The 18,285-nt window shown below is 41.1% G+C and overlaps 2 protein-coding genes across 3 annotated transcripts in view; one reads left to right on the plus strand and one right to left on the minus strand.

The window, feature by feature from the left end:
- VPS35 (VPS35 retromer complex component) overlaps positions 1-9,385 on the minus strand; it is a 40,502-nt gene extending 31,117 nt beyond the window's left edge. The window contains exon 1 of the mRNA XM_082676175.1: positions 9,310-9,385. Coding sequence (XP_082532301.1) covers positions 9,310-9,312 — 3 coding nt within the window. The 5' untranslated portion in view covers positions 9,313-9,385. The remainder of the gene's footprint in view (positions 1-9,309) is intronic.
- A 411-nt stretch (positions 9,386-9,796) lies between these two features.
- Positions 9,797-16,904, plus strand: ORC6 (origin recognition complex subunit 6). Of its 2 annotated transcripts, none has more exons than XM_082676587.1 (7): positions 9,797-9,928; positions 11,790-11,919; positions 13,165-13,328; positions 13,543-13,632; positions 14,819-14,931; positions 15,328-15,396; positions 16,424-16,904. In XM_082676587.1, exons 1-7 carry the CDS (start codon positions 9,864-9,866, stop codon positions 16,549-16,551), a joined length of 759 nt encoding a protein of 252 aa, XP_082532713.1. In that variant the 5' UTR covers positions 9,797-9,863; the 3' UTR covers positions 16,552-16,904. The 2 variants fall into 2 exon arrangements, with proteins under 2 accessions (XP_082532713.1, XP_082532714.1); XM_082676588.1 differs by having other exon boundaries at positions 9,849-9,928; positions 16,430-16,904.
- Positions 16,905-18,285: the final 1,381 nt, after the last annotated feature.

Below are 18,285 nucleotides of genomic sequence, written 5' to 3' on the forward strand. Positions count from 1 at the left end.
TCCCTCCTTCCTTCCCTCCTTCCTCCCTCCCTCCCTCCTTTCTTTCCTTCTTGCCTTCTTTTCTTCTTTCTTCCTTCCTTCCTTCCCTCCTTTCTTTCCTTCTTTCTTCCTACTTCTACTAATTCTCTCTACTTTTTCTCCCTTTTATTCTGAGCCGTGTGGATGAAAGGCTCTTGCTGCTCCTGCCAGGAGTCAGGGCTCTACCTCTGAGGTGGGAGAGCCAACTTCAGGACACTGGTCAACAAGAGACCTCCCAGCTCCACATAATATCAAACAGTGAAAATCTCCAAGAGACCTCCATCTTAACACCAGCACCCAGCTTCACTCAACGACCAGCAAGCTACAGTGCTGGACAACCTATGCCAAACAACTAGCAAAACAGGAACACAACCCCACCCATTAGCAGAGAGGCTGCCTAAAATCATAATAAGTCCACAGACACCCCAAAACACACCACCAGACATGGACCTGCCCACTAGAGAGACAAGATCCAACCTTACCCACCACAACACAGGCACTAGTCCCCTCCACCAGGAAGCCTACACAACCCACTGAACCAACCTTAGCCACTGGAGACAGACATCAAAAACAACTGGAACTACGAACCTGCAGCCTGAAAAAAGGAGACACCAAACACAGTAAGATAAGCAAAAAGAGAAGACAGAAAAACACACAGCAGATGAAGGAGCAAGATAAAAACCCACCAGACCTAACAAATGAAGAGGAAATAGGCAGTCTACCTGAAAAAGAATTCAGAATAATGATAGTAAAGATGATCCAAAATCTTGGAAATAGGATGGACAAAATGCAAGAAACATTTAACAAGGACTTAGAAGAAATAAAGATGAAACAAGCAACGATGAACAACACAATAAGTGAAATTAAAAATACTCTAGATGGGATCAATAGCAGAATAACTGAGGCAGAAGAACGGATAAGTGACCTGGAAGATAAAATAGTGGAAATAACTACTGCAGAGCAGAATAAAGAAAAAAGAAAGAAAAGAACTGAGGACAGTCTCAGAGACCTCTGGGACAACATTAAACGCACCAACATTCAAATTATAGGGGTTCCAGAAGAAGAAGAGAAAAAGAAAGGGACTGAGAAAGTATTTGAAGAGATTATAGTTGAAAACTTCCCTAACATGGGAAAGGAAATAGTTAAGTCCAGGAAGCACACAGAGTCCCATACAGGATAAATCCAAGGAGAAATACGCCAAGACACATATTAATCAAACTGTCAAAAATTAAATACAAAGAAAGCATATTAAAAGCAGCAAGGGAAAAACAACAAATAACACACAAGGGAATCCCCATAAGGTTAACAGCTGATCTTTCAGCAGAAATTCTGCAAGTCAGAAGGGAGTGGCAGGACATACTGAAAGTGATGAAGGAGAAAAACCTGCAACCAAGATTACTCTACCCAGCAAGGATCTCATTCAGATTTGATGGAGAAATTAAAACCTTTACAGACAAGCAAAAACTGAGACAGTTCAGCACCACCAAACCAGCTTTACAACAAATGCTAAAGGAACTTCTGTAGACAAGAAACACAAGAGAAGGAAAAGACCTATAATAACACACCCAAAACAATTATGAAAACGGGAATAGGAACATACATATCAATAATTACCTTAAATGTAAATGGACTAAATGCTCCCACCAAAAGACACAGATTGGCTGAATGGATACAAAAATAAGACCCATATATTTGCTGTCTACAAGAGACCCACTTCAGATCTAGGGACACATACAGACTGAAAGTGAGGGGATGGAAAAAGATATTCCATGCAAATGGAAACCAAAAGAAAGCTGGAGTAGCAATTCTCATATCAGACAAAATAGACTTTAAAATAAAGACTATTAGAAGAGACAAAGAAGGACACTACATAATGATTAAGGGATCGATCCAAGAAGAAGATATAACAATTGTAAATATTTATGCACCCAACATAGGAGCACCTCAATACATAAGGCAAAAACTAACAGCCATAAAAGGGGAAATCGACAGTAACACATTCATAGTAGGGGACTTCAACACCCCACTTTCACCAATGGACAGATCATCCAAAATGAAAATAAGTAAGGAAACACAAGCTTTAAATGATACATTAAACAAGATGGACTTAATTGATATTTATAGGACACTCCATCCAAAAACAACAAAATACACATTTTTCTCAAGTGCTCCTGGAACATTCTCCAGGATAGATCATATCTTGGGTCACAAATCAAGCCTTGGTAAATTTAAGAAAATTGAAATTGTTTCAAGTATCTTTTCCGAACACAAAGCCATGAGACTAGATATCAATTACAGGAAAAGATCTGTAAAAAATACAAAAACATGGAGGCTAAACAATACACTACTTAATAACGAAGTGATCACTGAAGAAATCAAAGAGGAAATTTAAAAATACCTAGAAACAAATGACAATGGAGACACGACGACCCAAAACCTATGGGATGCAGCAAAACCAGTTCTATGAGGGAAGTTTATAGCAATACAACCCACCTTAAGAAGCAGGAAACATCTCGAATAAACAACCTAACCTTGCACCTAAAGCAATTAGAGGAAGAAGAACAAAAAAAACCCCAAGTTAGCAGAAGGAAAAAACTCATAAAAATCAGATCAGAAATAAATGAAAAAGAAATGAAGGGAACAATAGCAAAGATCAATAAAACTAAAAGCTGGTTCTTTGAGAAGATTAACAAAATAGATAAACCATTAGCCAGACTCATCAAGAAAAGAAAGGAGAAGATTCAAATCAATAGAATTAGAAATGAAAAAGAAGTAACAACTGACACTGCAGAAATACAAAAGATCATGAGAGATTTCTACAAGCAACTCTATGCCAATAAAATGGACAACCTGGAAGAAATGGACAAATTCTTAGAAATGCACAAACTGCCAAGACTGAATCAGGAAGAAACAGAAAATATGAACAGACCAATCACAAGCACTGAAATTGAAACTGTGATTAAAAATCTTCCAACAGACAAAAGCCCAGGACCAGATGGCTTCACAGGCGAATTCTATCAAACATTTAGAGAAGAGCTAACACCTATCCTTCTCAAACTCTTCCAAAATATAGCAGAGGGAGGAACACTCCCAAATTCCTTCTACGAGGCCACCATCACCTTGATACCAAAACCAGACAAGGATGTCACAAAGAAAGAAAACTACAGGCCAATATCACTGATGAACATAGATGCAAAAATCCTCAACAAAACAGTAGCAAACAGAATCCAACAGCACATTAAAAGGATCATACACCATGATCAAGTGGGCTTTATTCCAGGAATGCAAGGATTCTTCAATATAAGCAAATCTATCAATGTGATAAACCATATTAACACATTGAAAGAGAAAAACCATATGATCATCTCAATAGATGCAGAGAAAGCTTTTGACAAAATTCAACACCCATTTATGATAAAAACCCTGCAGAGAGTAGGCATAGAGGGAACTTTCCTCAACATAATAAAGGCCATATATGACAAGCCCACAGCCAACATCATCCTCAATGGTGAAAAACTGAAAGCATTTCCACTAAGATCAGGAAGGTTGCCCACTCTCACCACTCTTATTCAACATAGTTTTGGAAGTTTTAGCCACAGCAATCAGAGAAGAAAAGGAAATAAAAGGAATCCAAATCGGAAAAGAAGAAGTAAAGCTGTCACTTTTTGCAGATGACATGATACTATACATAGAGAATCCTAAAGATGCTACCAGAAAACTACTAGAGCTAATCAATGAATTTGGTAAAGTAGCAGGATACAAAATTAATGCACAGAAATCTCTGGCACTCCTATATACTAATGATGAAAAATCTGAAAGTGAAATCCAGAAAACACTCTCATTTACCACTGCAACAAAAAGAATAAAATATCCAAGAATAAACCTACCTAAGGACACAAAAGACCTGTATGCAGAAAATTATAACACACTGATGAAAGAAATTAAAGATGATACAAGTAGATGGAGAGATATACCATGTTCTTCAATTGGAAGAATCAACATTGTGAAAATGACTCTTACTACCCAAAGCAATCTATAGATTCAATGCAATCCCTATCAAACTACCACTGGCATTTTTCACAGAACTAGAACAAAAAATTTCACAATTTGTATGGAAACACAAAAGACCCCGAATAGCCAAAGCAATCTTGAGAACGAAATACAGAGCTGGAGGAATCAGGCTCCCTGACTTTAGACTATACTACAAAGCTACAGTAATCAAGACAGTATGGTACTGGCACAAAAACAGAAAGATAGATCAATGGAACAGGATAGAAAGCCCAGAGATAAACCCATGCACATATGGACACCTTATCTTTGATAAAGGTGGCAGGAATGTACAGTGTAGAAAGGACAGCCTCTTCAATAAGTGGTGCTGGGAAAACTGGACAGGTACATGAAAAAGTATGAGATTAGGTCACTCTCTAACACCATACACAAAAATAAGCTCAAAATGGATTAAAGACCTAAATGTAAGGCCAGAAACTATCAAACTCTTAGAGAAAAACATAGGCAGAACACTCTATGACATAAATCACAGCAAGATCCTTTTTGACCCACCTCCTAGAGAAATGCAAATAAAAACAAAAATAAACAAATGGGTCCTAATGAAACTTCAAAGCTTTTGCACAGCAAAGGAAACCATAAACAAGACCAAAAGACAGCCCTCAGAATGGGAGAAAATATTTGCAAATGAAGCAACTGACAAAGGATTAATTTCCAAAATTTACAAGCAGCTCATGCAGCTCAATAACAAAAAAACAAACAACCCAATCCAAAAATGGGCAGAAGACCTAAATAGACATTTCTCCAAAGAAGATATACAGACTGCCAACAAACACATGAAAGAATGCTCAACATCATTAATCATTAGAGAAATGCAGATCAAAACTACAATGAGATATCATCTCACACCAGTCAGAATGGCCATCATCAAAAAGTCTAGAATAAATGCTGGAGAGGGTGTGGAGAACAGGGAACACTCTTGCACTGCTGGTGGGAATGTGAATTGGTTCAGCCACTATGGAGAACAGTATGGAGGTTCCTTAAAAAACTACAAATAGAACTGCCATATGACCCAGCAATCCCACTACTGGGCATATACCCTGAGAAAACTAAAATTCAAAAAGAGTCATGTACCAAAATGTTCATTGCAGCTCTATTTACAATAGCCTGGAGATGGAAACAACCTAAGTGCCCATCATCGGATGAATGGATAAAGAAGATGTAGCACATATATACAATGGAATATTACTCAGCCATAAAAAGAAACGAAATTGAGCTATCTGTAATGAGGTGGATAGACCTAGAGTCTGTCATACAGAGTGAAGTAAGTCAGAAAGAAAAAGACAAATACCGTATGCTAACACATATATATGGAATTTAAGGGAAAAAAAAAATGTCATGAAGATCCTAGGGGTAAGACAGGAATAAAGACACAGACCTACTGGAGAACGGACTTGAGGATATGGGGAGGGGGAAGGGTGAGCTGTGACAGGGCAATTGAGAGGCGTGGACATATATACACTAACAAACGTAAGGTAGATAGCTACTGGGAAGCAGCTGCATGGCACAGGGATATTAGCTCGGTGCTTTCTGACCGCCTGGAGGGGTGGGATAGGGAGGGTGGGAGGGAGGGAGATGCAAGAGGGAAGAGATATGGGAACATATGTATATGTATAACTGATTCACTTTGTTATAAAACAGAAACTAACACACCATTGTAAAGCAATTATACCCCAATAAAGATGTTAAAAAAAAAAAAAGAAAATCATTTTTGATTCAACCTACCGAGCACCAAGTGCATCAAGTGCAGAATAGAAGAATAAAGGGTGATTTGACTTCAAAAAAAAAAAAGAGATTACAAGCAATTCAAAAATACTTGTATAGAAATGACCAGATTCAGTAATCTGAAAACAAATTGGCAAAATTTTTCTATTTTGTATCAATGGGGTTTAAAATTAATAGAAACATATATATACACAATGTAGAAAATTACAGACTTATTAGTAGGCTACAAATGAAGAGATAAAGCTATATTAATGTATTTTTACATATTACTTGTAAGACAATGTAGTTATTATACAAACGGCTATTCTAGTCTACTTATTTATTTATTTGGCTTCATTGGGTCTTCATTGCTGTGTGTGGGCTTTCTCTAGTTGTGACGAGCAGGGGCTACTCTTCGTTGCAGTGCACGGGCTTCTCATTGCGGTGGCTTCTCTTGTTGCGGAGCACGGGCTCTACGTGCGCGGGTTTCAGTAGTTGTGGCAAATGGGCTCAGTAGTTGTGCCACACGGGCTTAGTTGCTCTGTGGCATGTGGGATCTTCCCATACCAGGGCTTGAACCCGTGCCCCCTGCATTGGCAGGCGGATTCTTCACCACTGCACCACCAGGGAAGTCCCCAAATGGCTATTCTAAAGGAGCATCTAGATGCCCTTCCTGGGAAGTGTCACATTGCGAGTAGTGTCAGGTATAACGTGAACACGCTCTCATTAAACACAAGCCAGGTAACCAATGATTCCTCACTCATGAAAGTGGTTCTCCGTTTACAAATGACCCTGTACATAGCAGCTACATGCATCAGAGAAAAATGGAAACACTACAGAGTCAAAATCAAATTAACATTTGTGATCAGGCCCATTTTAGCGTGAGACTCAAGCCGAACAGCCCTCCCAAGTCTACACAGTTAAAAGGTGCAGAGAGGTGGTGCAGTGGTTAAGAAGCTGCCTGCCAATGCAGGGACGGTTCGAGCCCTGGTCCAGGAAGATCCCACATGCCGCAGAGCAACTAAGCCCATGGGCCACAAACTACTGAAGCCCGCGCGCCTAGAGTCCATGCTCTGCAACAAAAGAAGCCACGTAATGAGAAGCCCATGCACCACAACAAAGAGTAGCCCCCCTCGCCGCAACTAGAAAAAGCCCGTGTGCAGCAATGAAGACCCAACGCAGCCAAAATTAAATAAATAAATTTATTTTTTCAAAAAGGTGCAGAGAGAACAAAGGTCACTATGAACATATCACTTATAAAACTATTCTCCATTCAAACAATGTGCTTTCACTTCCTCTTGTAGCAAACAAGGTTAATAAGAGTACTTACATCACCATTATGAGTAATAAGTGAAGTGACACAGATAAAGCTTGAAAAGTGCTTAGCACTTAGTAATAAGCACTTCACATAAGTGTTACCATTATTATTATATCCCCCTTGGACATCAGCAATTATCTCCAACGATCCTAGAAACTTATTTGTCAATCTCTCCACTCATGCTACAGATGTAATCTAACAACGCGATGCAAAGCAACTGTAAAGTGAAAATAACCAGTCTCTCAAAGATACAGAATTTCATTATGTTAATGAAAGTACTATTTTAAAAATGATGATAAGACACAAAATAGCAATTGACGTAGGGAGAACTAAGGATGATGAAGGGATGGGAACGTCCAAACATGTATTTTAATACCAAAGTGTCTCCACCTTAATTTACCAATAAATTGCCCCAGGAATCCTATGATGGCACACACCATGAGCATTCACTTCTCCCAGCTTTATCTACTAGCAATATGCTTTCTTCTCCACCTGGGGAATTTCTGCTCACCTTCCTCAGAATCAAAGTTAACATTTACTTCCTGTAGTCTTTCCCAAGCTCCCAAGGCAGAACCGTCTCTCCCTCCGGGGCCCCACAACACTGAGTTGACAGTGCTAGCAAAGCGATCCTCAGACTGTATTCCATTAAGTGCCACAAGCAAGTCTTCCCTGCTAGACCCTTAAGTTCTTTGAAAGCAAGGACTATGTTCCCATTGCCCAGCACAGTCCATGACATAGAAGGCACACAAGATGCATGATGAATTGAACTGGATCCTAGAATTTTAGGATTGGGAAGGGCCAAAGAGGCAACATTTGTTTTCAGGTGCAAAAAGGAGACTCAAAGAAGATTGAGTGACTTGCCCAAGTCACAGAGACAGTGGCTGTGACAAGACTGCTACTCAAGTTTTCTTTCCCAATAAAATTCATGAGAACAGGACTGGCTCACTGTGTCTGGCTCACTGCTCCAAACTGGTTCATCAAGCACAGAATCTGGATGTATAGTAGATCCTCAAGTAACTGCTTTGATTACAAAACACTATAAATGTCAATCCATAAACGTTGAGAAACAGATATCCTAGTTTAATTTTTGCACCGTTCTCATATCAATTCCCAACTAAAAATTCTGAGAAATAAGCAAAATCACCTTGTATGGCATCATATTATATGAAAGTAATATATGTCAAACATTCTGCTTTCTGGCATTAACACATTTAAAGCGACCCCTGTTTCCAGGCTTACAGGTTTTCAGAAGCCTGTCTACGTAAAGTAAATAGTGAGATAAAACTGACATACTGTACACCAACATCCAAAAACATTATTCATACTGTGCAGACTATGTCAAACGCTAATAAAATGCAAGTGACAACTTGCCTTTGTGGAAACTAGACACAAGGATTCACACTTTGAGGAAGTTCAAGTTCACCAGCCAACAGCCACACCACGATTTGCTGCCAGCACGGAGAGGCGCTAAGGAGTATGCCTACTTCCAGGAAGTAAAACACTTGGATTTCATCAATGGGGAGGTCAGTAAGAGAGCCAGGACGCCCAACGAACAAGTGTTAAAGGAAACAAGCAGTCTCCTTTCCGTCTCTCAGAATTAGTAGATATCAGAGAGCATGAGTCCTTCCAGGAAATTCACGTAAGCGAGTCCCTAGAATTCTGACACACACTGCAATCGAAGGGGGCTATGAGGCCGAAGAAGGCCCGGGCACCATTAAGGCCCCTCCGGAAGGTATTTCTTGCACAAGGAAGGGATAAGAAAGCACTACCAGGCACAAAGGTGGAACCGCCAGCAAGGGAGCAGCCTCTGGGCGGATCCCAACGCCACCTCTGAGCCTCAGGCCCTCCCCACGCTCCCGTTCCAGCCAGACGCCCAGACCCGGCACTCTGGATCCCATCAAGGCGGGCGGTGGCCGACTCCACTCAGAGGGGCCGCAGTCCCTCACGGACCCCCAGAGCTAATGGGCGGAGACACCTCCTCAAAGAGTAACGGCCGCGGCCAAGCACCCCCGCCCACCCGAGCCCGGATCGCCCCGCCTGCGGCCTTCCCCGGCCTGTCGCCCACCCCGCAGGCCAAGCCGGGCTGGTATTAGCCCCGACCCGGCTGCGGGGCCCCGACTCCTCCTGCAAGGCTCCAAGGCGGTGGGAGTGAGCAGGTGCTGGGAGAAGGGTCGGCCCGGGGCCCGCGGCCCCTCAGCACTCACCATGGCGATTCCCCTAAGCCTGCAGCTAACAGCACCCACCCCGCGCGGAGCCTCCCGCGGTCAGGTGACTCTGCAGCCCCTCCAAGCCCCGCCCCCTCTAGCTCCGCCTTCGGACGCTGCAGGCAGCTCCTAGATTGGCCCTCCAAGTCTCGCGTATTTATTGGTCCTTGTCACTTCACGCTGGACTGAGGAACCTAGGCGCCAGCCAATCTCTCCACAGTGTGTGGCGGGACAGTGCGGAGTAGGGGGAAATCCATCGGCTGCAGGAAGGAGACAGCAAGAGCCTAAGGCAGCGTTTGCGTCTGCCTAAAAGGGAGGAATAAAAGGAGTGGGAGCTGCCGGAGCACATTCACTTTCTGCCTTGGCGCATGTACTCGCAGCGCGCACGCTCAAGAGGAAGACCAGGATTGGTTTACGGGGTAGTCGCAACTTCTTGTCCCAACCAATCCAGATGCAGCGGGGGGGTGGGTCCCGGCCCTCACTGGCTGGCGAGACGTCCGCGCGCGGGTTTCGTCGCGTTGCAGCTGTTTGCGGGTGTAGTCTTTGTCCGCGCCATGGAACCTGGTCTGATCCGGCGTTTAGCCCCGCGCCTGGGCATCGCCGAGCCGGAGGTGCTGAGGTGAGTCCGGTCGGGCGCACCCCAGCGGCCCTGCGCCCTCAGAAGGGATTTAGGCCCTACCTTAAGAAAAACCTCCCGACAGTGAGCTTCGTGAGCAGGCCGGAGGGGCGAGTGTAGACGCCCCTGGGAACAGCTAGCACTGTGGGATGCACGGTGGTGGGAAAGGGAGAGAGGCGGAGAGCTTGGGTCGTTTCCCTGAAACTTATTGAGAGTGCGTTTACGGCGGAGGCAGACCTACGGGGTAGAGACCTCATGGAGGGCAGTGTCTATGGTGGCAACGACTACGCAGGAAGTGGAATGGGGTGGTGTGCGGAGCCGCTGGGGATGGAGCGGAGCGCAGCTTCTCTGCAGCCTTTAATTTAAAAGAAACTTGCGAGAAAGCCTCGGATGGGGGGGGGCGCCATTGGCGCTGAGACCCGATTTATAGAAGGTGCCAGCCACGGGAAGATGTGCGAAGAGGGCCCAAGCAGGGACAGCAGCCTGTGCAAAACCCCGGAGATGGGAAGGACTTTTGCATGATCCAGGGTTAGAAATAAAGTATTGGGGCTTCCCTGGTGGTGCAGTGGTGAAGAATCCGTCTGCCAATGCAGGGGACACAGGTCGAGCCCTGGTCCGGGAAGATCCCACATGCCGCGGAGCAGCTAAGCCTGTACACCGCAATTACTGAGCCTGCACTCTAGAGCCCGTGAGCCACAACTACAGAGCCCGCGTGCCACAACTACTGAAGCCCGTGTGCCTAGAGCCTGTGCTCCGCAACAAGAGAAGCCACCGCAATGAGAAGCCTGCGCACTGCAACGAAGAGTAGCCCCCGCTCGCCGCAAGAGAAAAACCGCGTTTAGCAACGAAGACCCAACACAGCCGATAAGTAAATAAATGTTAAAAAAAGAAAGAAAGAATTGTAGTTAAACTGGGGGGGCAGGGCTAGCCTGGGTGCTTGGACTGTCAATTAGGTGACAGAAGGGAAGGAAAGGAACACCTCCTGGACTCGTAATCATTTAGAACAGTGGTTCTCAAAGTGTGGTGCCTGGACCAGCAGTATCAGTATCTCCTTGGAACTTGGTAGAAATGCACATTTTTAGGCCCCACTATAGGCCTACTGATCAGAAACTCGGGCTGGGACCAGCAATCTTTTCACAAGCCCCAAGGTGACTGTCATGTACACTAAAGTTTGAGAACCACAGATTTATTTTTATTTATTTATGTATGTAAGTATGTATGTATGTATGTACGTATGGCTGCGTTGGGTCTTCGTTACTGTGCGCCGGCTTTCTCTAGTTTCGGCGAGTGGGGGCTACTCATAGTTGCGGTGCGCGGGCTTCTCATTGCAGTGGCTTCTCTTGTTGCAGAGCATGGCCTCTCAGCGCGTGGGCTCTAGAGCGCAGGCTCAGTAGCTGTGACGCAGGGCCTTAGTTGCTCCGCGGCATGTGGGATATTCCTGGACCAGATATCGGACCCGTGTACCCTGCATTGGCAGGCGGATTCTTAATCACTGCACCACCAGGGAAGTCCCAAGAACCACAGATTTAGAGGAAGGAGGAACCCTGGTCTCACTTGCCTGCCTATGTCACAATTCATGCTTGTTCCAGTAATGGAAGGCTGAAAGAAGGGTTGGCCTTTTTGGGAGGATTTCAGGAACTTACTTTTGCTTGAAAGTACTTGAGCACAGTGATGTCTGGAGTCAGAGGGTCTGTTCTGTTTTGTAGAACCCTGTCCTCCCCCAAAAGATGGGAGTTTCATTCCCAGCCCCAAATAAACTTGCATAGGAATTAGGGTCGGAGTGAAGTTCGCCAGGCTGAATTCATTGTTTACCAAAGTATTGGGCAGACTTCTGGGAAAGAGTTTTAGTGAATGTGTTGCTCAGGAAAGCAGAGGAGTACTTGCGACTGTCCCATGTGAAGTGTATTGGCCTAGCGGCACGAACCACAGAAACCAGCAATGCAGTCATGTGCCTGGACCTTGCAGCTTCCTACGTGAAGTTCCCCTTGAACAGGGTAAGTAGGTCCCACTGAATGTCTGAATAATCTGGTGCAACACTGAAGTTTAATCATGTTTTCATCTCTGGTTGGACTAGCCCCCATCAAAACTCCGTGTTTTAGAATTTTCCTGGCTATTCTCGTATGTTATTCTAGATGAACTTTAGAATCATTTTGTAGAGTTTGAGAAAAAAAATTTTTTTGCAACATTCTCTCTATTCTTTACTACCTAGTTTTCCTGAGCACCTCTTTCTTTACAGAAGGCTGTCTTCCACCCTGCCACTAGCATCATTCTCCTAAATCACATACTTTAAAACCCATGTATTATTTTTCTTCCAGTGTCACAGTGGTTGAGAGCCAAGCTATGGCAAGACTCACATGTTGAGACCAAATCTCAACACCACCGGTTACTAACTCTGTGTGTCTCTAGTTTCCTCATCCATCAAATGGGGATAAAGGTATCCATTTCACTGGATAATTGTAAGGAGGAAACAATGTACTATATGTTACACTGTTAACACAGTGCCTGTCACATAATGGTACACTGATAAAAATGGTGGCATTAAAAACACCATTGGCTCCCCATGGGTTGGCTCCCCATTAACATCAAACTCTCCAGCCCTTCTTGAACCCTACTAACCTCAAGCTACACTGTTCACTTAACAGACCATGCATCTTAATGACTGACTTTGTAAATGCAATGCCTTTTTTTTTTTAACCTGGAATGCTTTTCTAGCAAGCTCCTGTTTGTCTTAAAATGACCCTGCCTTGCTGTTACATCCTTTATTAAGCTTTCCTTTCCCAAGCAGAGTTGGTGTCCCTCAGTTGTTGATCCTCCTGTTTCTCTCCCAGTTTCCCTCTTATCTCCCTTTCACACACACTCTCCCTCCCCATCTCACTCCCACTACTTCCCTCCTTTGTTTTTCCAATGAATTGCACATTGGCACCTTTGTTAAAGCAAATAACCATATATGCATCTCCTGTGTTTTTTAATTCACAGCTTGGCTGTGGTAACACTATGTTGTATTTTAAATTATCTGCACACATGCATGACTGCCTTTCTATAGTATGAGCTTATTGCCAGCGGTACTTAACTTGCCTGATATGATTACTGATTTTTGACTAAATGAAGCTAAACCTTTAGGTAGAGTGACTTGCCACAGAATTAATTAATCTTGGAAAGTTGACTTATTAAACAAGTGTTAAAGGCACTAATATACAGCACTTATGATTTTTATGATTCATCTGTTTTTCCTTTCAAAGGATTATTTAATTAAACTTTCTGGTTTGAACAAGAAGATGTATCAGAGTTGCCTTAAATCTTTTGAGTGTTTACTGGGCCTGAACTCGAATATTGGAATAAGAGACCTAGCTGTACAGTTTAGCTGTACAGAAGCAGTGAACATGGCTTCAAAGATACTGCAAAGGTATGAGGCATATAACTGAAAATCGATACTGATACATAAAGCAGAAATATCCAATGTCATGGTAATTTTCCGTCTTAAAAAATAACTAATATGCTGAAGTGACAGAATGCGTATCTTATACATTTAAATAGTTTGTAAGTTCTGATTTGCATTTTCAGTTTCTTTGAAATAATATTTTCTAACAAATAACTCTGCAAACACTGCTTTCACTTAGCTATGAGTCCAGTCTTCCACAAACACAGCAAGTGGATCTTGACTTATCCAGGCCGCTTTTCACCACTGCTGCACTACTTTCAGCATGCAAGTAAGTGTTCCTTTGAACATTCAGAAAAGTCTGTAATTTATAAATAAATTTCTCGTTGCCAAAGAATACTTCTAATTTAGTTGATTTCAACTCAGAGCATATTTTCCTAAATAACCTTAATAGTGGCCAAGTGACCTGATTCTCAGTTTATCCCACGATGGACCTGACAACTAGGAACTAGTGTTGCCCAAAGCCCACTTGCCAAGTGACAGCCACATATATGTATATGTATGCTAAGTCATGAAACCTATCATTAAAACAGTGCTTAGTTGTGATTTTCCAGTCACATTTTTTTAAGTACTGATTGCAACTCTTTTTCAAGTAATTTATAAAACTTTTCAATGATAAATTCTTAATTTGAATCTTTGGGGTTATCTGTGTGTATACTGAAATTTTACCCTGGAAATATTAGTAATTGTTATCTTTGTCTAAAGTTGTCTTGTTTTATCTTGCTGGAAAACTCATTAGAAAACAAATTGTAGCTGGTGCTTAAAGAATAGGTTTCTTACTATTTAACCACTAATTTTGGTGTGTTTGGCTCCCTTAGCTACTATTAGTGAATAGAAATAGTCCCTTTATTTCAACAAAGGTATATGTATGTGTGGAGGGAGTATGGCTGTTATGGTAGAAAGCAGTATTGACAACCTCACTTTTGAAAGCACGTTTCACTGAACAAAGAAAGGTTTGAATGGGTCTGTTATTTTAAATAAGTTTGTTTTGTATTTTTCATTAGTGGTTGTTGTGAAGTGTTATTAGGGGGGGTTTTTGGAGGGGAGGGTGGTTTATATTCTTGTAGTCATATAAATATAAGCATCATAAGTGTTTAAAGTGAGTTAAACACTTTAAAATGCTGTAATTGTCATTTAACAAGTTAACATCTGAGATGTATAAGAGTTCTATAAAGCATGAAGTACTATAGCAAATGTTTTTATGTGCCCTATTTGTTATGTAACAGACCCCGTGTGCATTTTATCTCTCGCAGTACAATAAATAACTAAATAAATAGCTTTAAAAGGTAAGTTTGCATGGTTTTAGCTAATGATATACGTTTGAAATAAAGGGAAAATTAAACAGTTGGGGGCTCTTCATAAAGCCTTAGTGGAAAGGAAATAAGTTGATAACTGGTTGGCCAAAGAAGATAACAATACTGATCTTAAGAACAGTAAGTTATCAAATTCTTTTGTAGGATTCTAAAGCTAAAGGTGGACAAAAATAAAATGGCAGCCACATCCGGTGTAAAAAAAGCCATGTTTGATCGACTCTATAAACAGTTAGAGAAGATTGGGCAGCAGATCGACAGTGAGTATTCATTCCACGTTGCAAGAATGTGTCATTTGAAAGAACGTCTCTGAAATATATATTCTTGTCTATCTGTAGACAAGATCGGTTTTTACTGAGAAAATTACTGTTCTTTTCTATTTTTCAAATAAAATAGCTTAATAACTAAAAAACAAAAACAAAATAACCAACCCTGTGATTCCGTAAATTCATACCTAAAAAATAGATTCTCTGTTCTGAAGTCTGACAGGAAAAGCCAAAGAAAAGAGAAGGGCAAGATCATTTGCCTTCTCCTTATCCTAGTATTTGGTCAATCAAGGTATCTGGTTTTTATTTGTGATCCAAAATAAGCCCCAAAACTAAAATTGAAAATAGGAGAAAAAATAACTCTGATAATACTTTTTTTTTCCCCTAAAGGAGAGCCTGGAGATTCAGCTACTCCACCATGGAAGAAAAAGAAGACAGTGGTTGAACCTTCAGCAACGGGTGAAGCATTATTAACACCGGATGAACATTGAAATTAGTACAATGGGATTAGTGTACAGTGGGTTTAATGCAGTGAACAGCCCTTTGCTGCTTTAGCAGCTTGCCTTGACAAGAGTCAGATTTTATATTTGCAGCAACATGGATGGGTCTAGAGATTATCATACTAAGTGAAATAAGTCAGAAAGAGAAAGACAAATACCATATGATATCACTTGTATGTGGAATCTAAAATATGACACAAATGAACTTATCTACGAAACAGAAACAGACTCACAGACGTAGAGAACAGACTTGTTGCCAAGGAGTAGGGTTCGATTGGGAGTTTGGGACTATCAGATACAAACTATTATATATACGAAGGATAAACAACAAGGTCCTACTGTAGCACAGGGAACTATATTCAGTATCCTGTGATAAACCATAATGGAAAAGAATATACATATATGTATAACTGAATCACTTTGCTGTACACCAGAAACTAACACAACATTGTAAATCAACTGTACTTCAATTAAAAAAAAAAGTCAGATTTTAACTAAATCCTGGAAGTTAATCATTTGATAAGACCAGTTTTCCAAGCAGTAGTTTACAGAAGTATCATGTAATTAAGAATACATCTGAAGGCAAACTGCTGAGGTTCAAATCCTGCTTTACCACCGAGTGGTTCTGTGATTTTAGGAAAGTGACAATTTCTGTGAGCCTCAACTTCCTAATCTATAAAATGTGATTAATATTAGCACCCATTTCACATAATTGTGGTGAGGGTTGAATGAGATAATACAATTAAAAAGTGCTGGATTCAGGGCTTGATAAATGTTAGCTATCATCAAGATGTCTTGGAATGCTTGGAGTGTAAGGGAGAGCGAAAAACTGATGTGTTAACTTCTGTTTCCACTTCTCATTTTGGTATCTTATTCCCTATTACCTTAATTAAGATAGAGGTTTTAAAGTAAACAAGCTTACTTCTTTCTTACTCATTTGTAAACATAAGGATTTTGAAACATTAAAAATTTTTTTTCTTTCATAGAAATAGAGAATGTAGTAGAGATCCCACATAAACCGCAAAAAGATGAAGATCTGACACAGGATTATGAACAGTGGAAAAGGAAAATTTTGGAAAATGCTGCCAAAGCACAAAAGGCTACAACAGAGTGATTTCAGCTTCCGGACCACCTGTACTGCAAACCAGCGGTGCATCTGCCACCTCAAGGAAGATGTGAGGGCTTTGGAAATTTGTTTGAACTTTTATAACAAGGATCCTATCCTTAATAGCAAAGAAACCAGCATTGGGGCTGAGCAGGGTGGCTCTCACATGGGCAGCAAATTCGTTAGATAAGCCACAGTGCCTGGTTGGCTCAGCCTTGGCTCCCCACAGGTCTGCTCTCTCCTACAAAATGTCATTGAAACCATTTTGCTTTCTTGTTTTGTTTTAAGCAAAAGACAGTCTCCTGTCCTATCTAGAATATGAAATTCAAGCTGAATGGAGTCTAAAGATTTTAAGTTTTTGTGTTAATCTCTTGGTTTGACTAAATATATAGTACAACCTGAGTTAATAAATATTATTTTTATATGCATTCAAGGTGCAGTTGTTATCAGTTTGGGAGAATCTGTGGTATGCCAAAAGCCGTCTACTCTAGCAGGAAAAAAGCCCAGGTTGCTGAACACTGAACCATACTGCTCCCCAGAGCACAAACTCTTGAATCAGACTTTCTGGGTTTAAAACACTACTCAGCCATTTACCACCTGTGAAACCTTGAGCAAATTAATTAGCTTCTGTATGCCAAATCAATAAGTAGGAATAAAAATAATGTCTACCTCATAGAATAATTTGGAGGAGTATCTGAGCTAATACATGTAAAGCATTTAGTACAGCTCCTGGTGTAAGTATTTAGTAAGTATTAAAATACAGAAAGAAACACATAGAGGTCTCACATAATTATATATTAGCATCATATTAAAAAATTAAGAAACAGACTAAAGTGTGACAACATGGATAGACCTAGAGGGTATTATGCTAAGTGAAATAAGTCAGACAGAAGTACAAATACCGTATGATCTCATGTGGAATCTAAAAACAAAACGAATGGACAAAACAAACAAAGAACAAATTGGTGGTTGCCAGAGGGGAGGTGGGTAGGGGGGATGAGTGAAATAGGTGAGGGAGATTAAGGAGTACAAACTACCAGTTATAAAATAAATGTCATGGGGATGTAATGTACAGCATAGGGAATATGGTCAATAATATGTAATCACTGATGACATAACTAGACTGGTGATCATAATGTGTAGAAATATCAAATCACTATATTGTACACCTGAAATTTATATAATATTGTAAGTCAATTATACTTTAAAAAAGAGCCCAAGGTTTATTTTCTTTGATATCCACATACTGAAAAATGTAACCTTACTAAATACTTACTTTAAAACTATGGAAAAGGGCCTGGAAAGATAAGTTGCTAGGGGCTCTGAGGCATCATGCCAGACATGATTTTAACCAAAATTAAGAATACATGATCTACTACAAAGCTAACTTCAAAACTCCAATAAAATATCAACATATCTAAGGAGAATAAAATGCATGGAGAGATTGCATGTTCATGGATAGAAAGGCTCAATATTGTTGAGATGTTAGTTCTTCCCAACTTGATGTATAGATTCAACACAATTCCAATCAAAGTCCCAGCATTTTGTGGACATCAACAGACTAAAGTTTATATGAAAATTAAAAGACCCAGAACAACAAGTCGATATTGAAGGAGAAGAACAATGCTGGCGAGGATGTGGAACAACAGGAACTCTCATTCGTTGCTTGTGGTAAGGCATAATGTTACAGCTACTTGGAAGACAGTTTGGGAGCTTCTTACGAAACTAAACATACTCTTACCA

Source organism: Grampus griseus, assembly GCF_964374135.1.
Source record: "Grampus griseus genome assembly, chromosome: 19".
Classification (NCBI taxonomy): domain Eukaryota; kingdom Metazoa; phylum Chordata; class Mammalia; order Artiodactyla; family Delphinidae; genus Grampus; species Grampus griseus.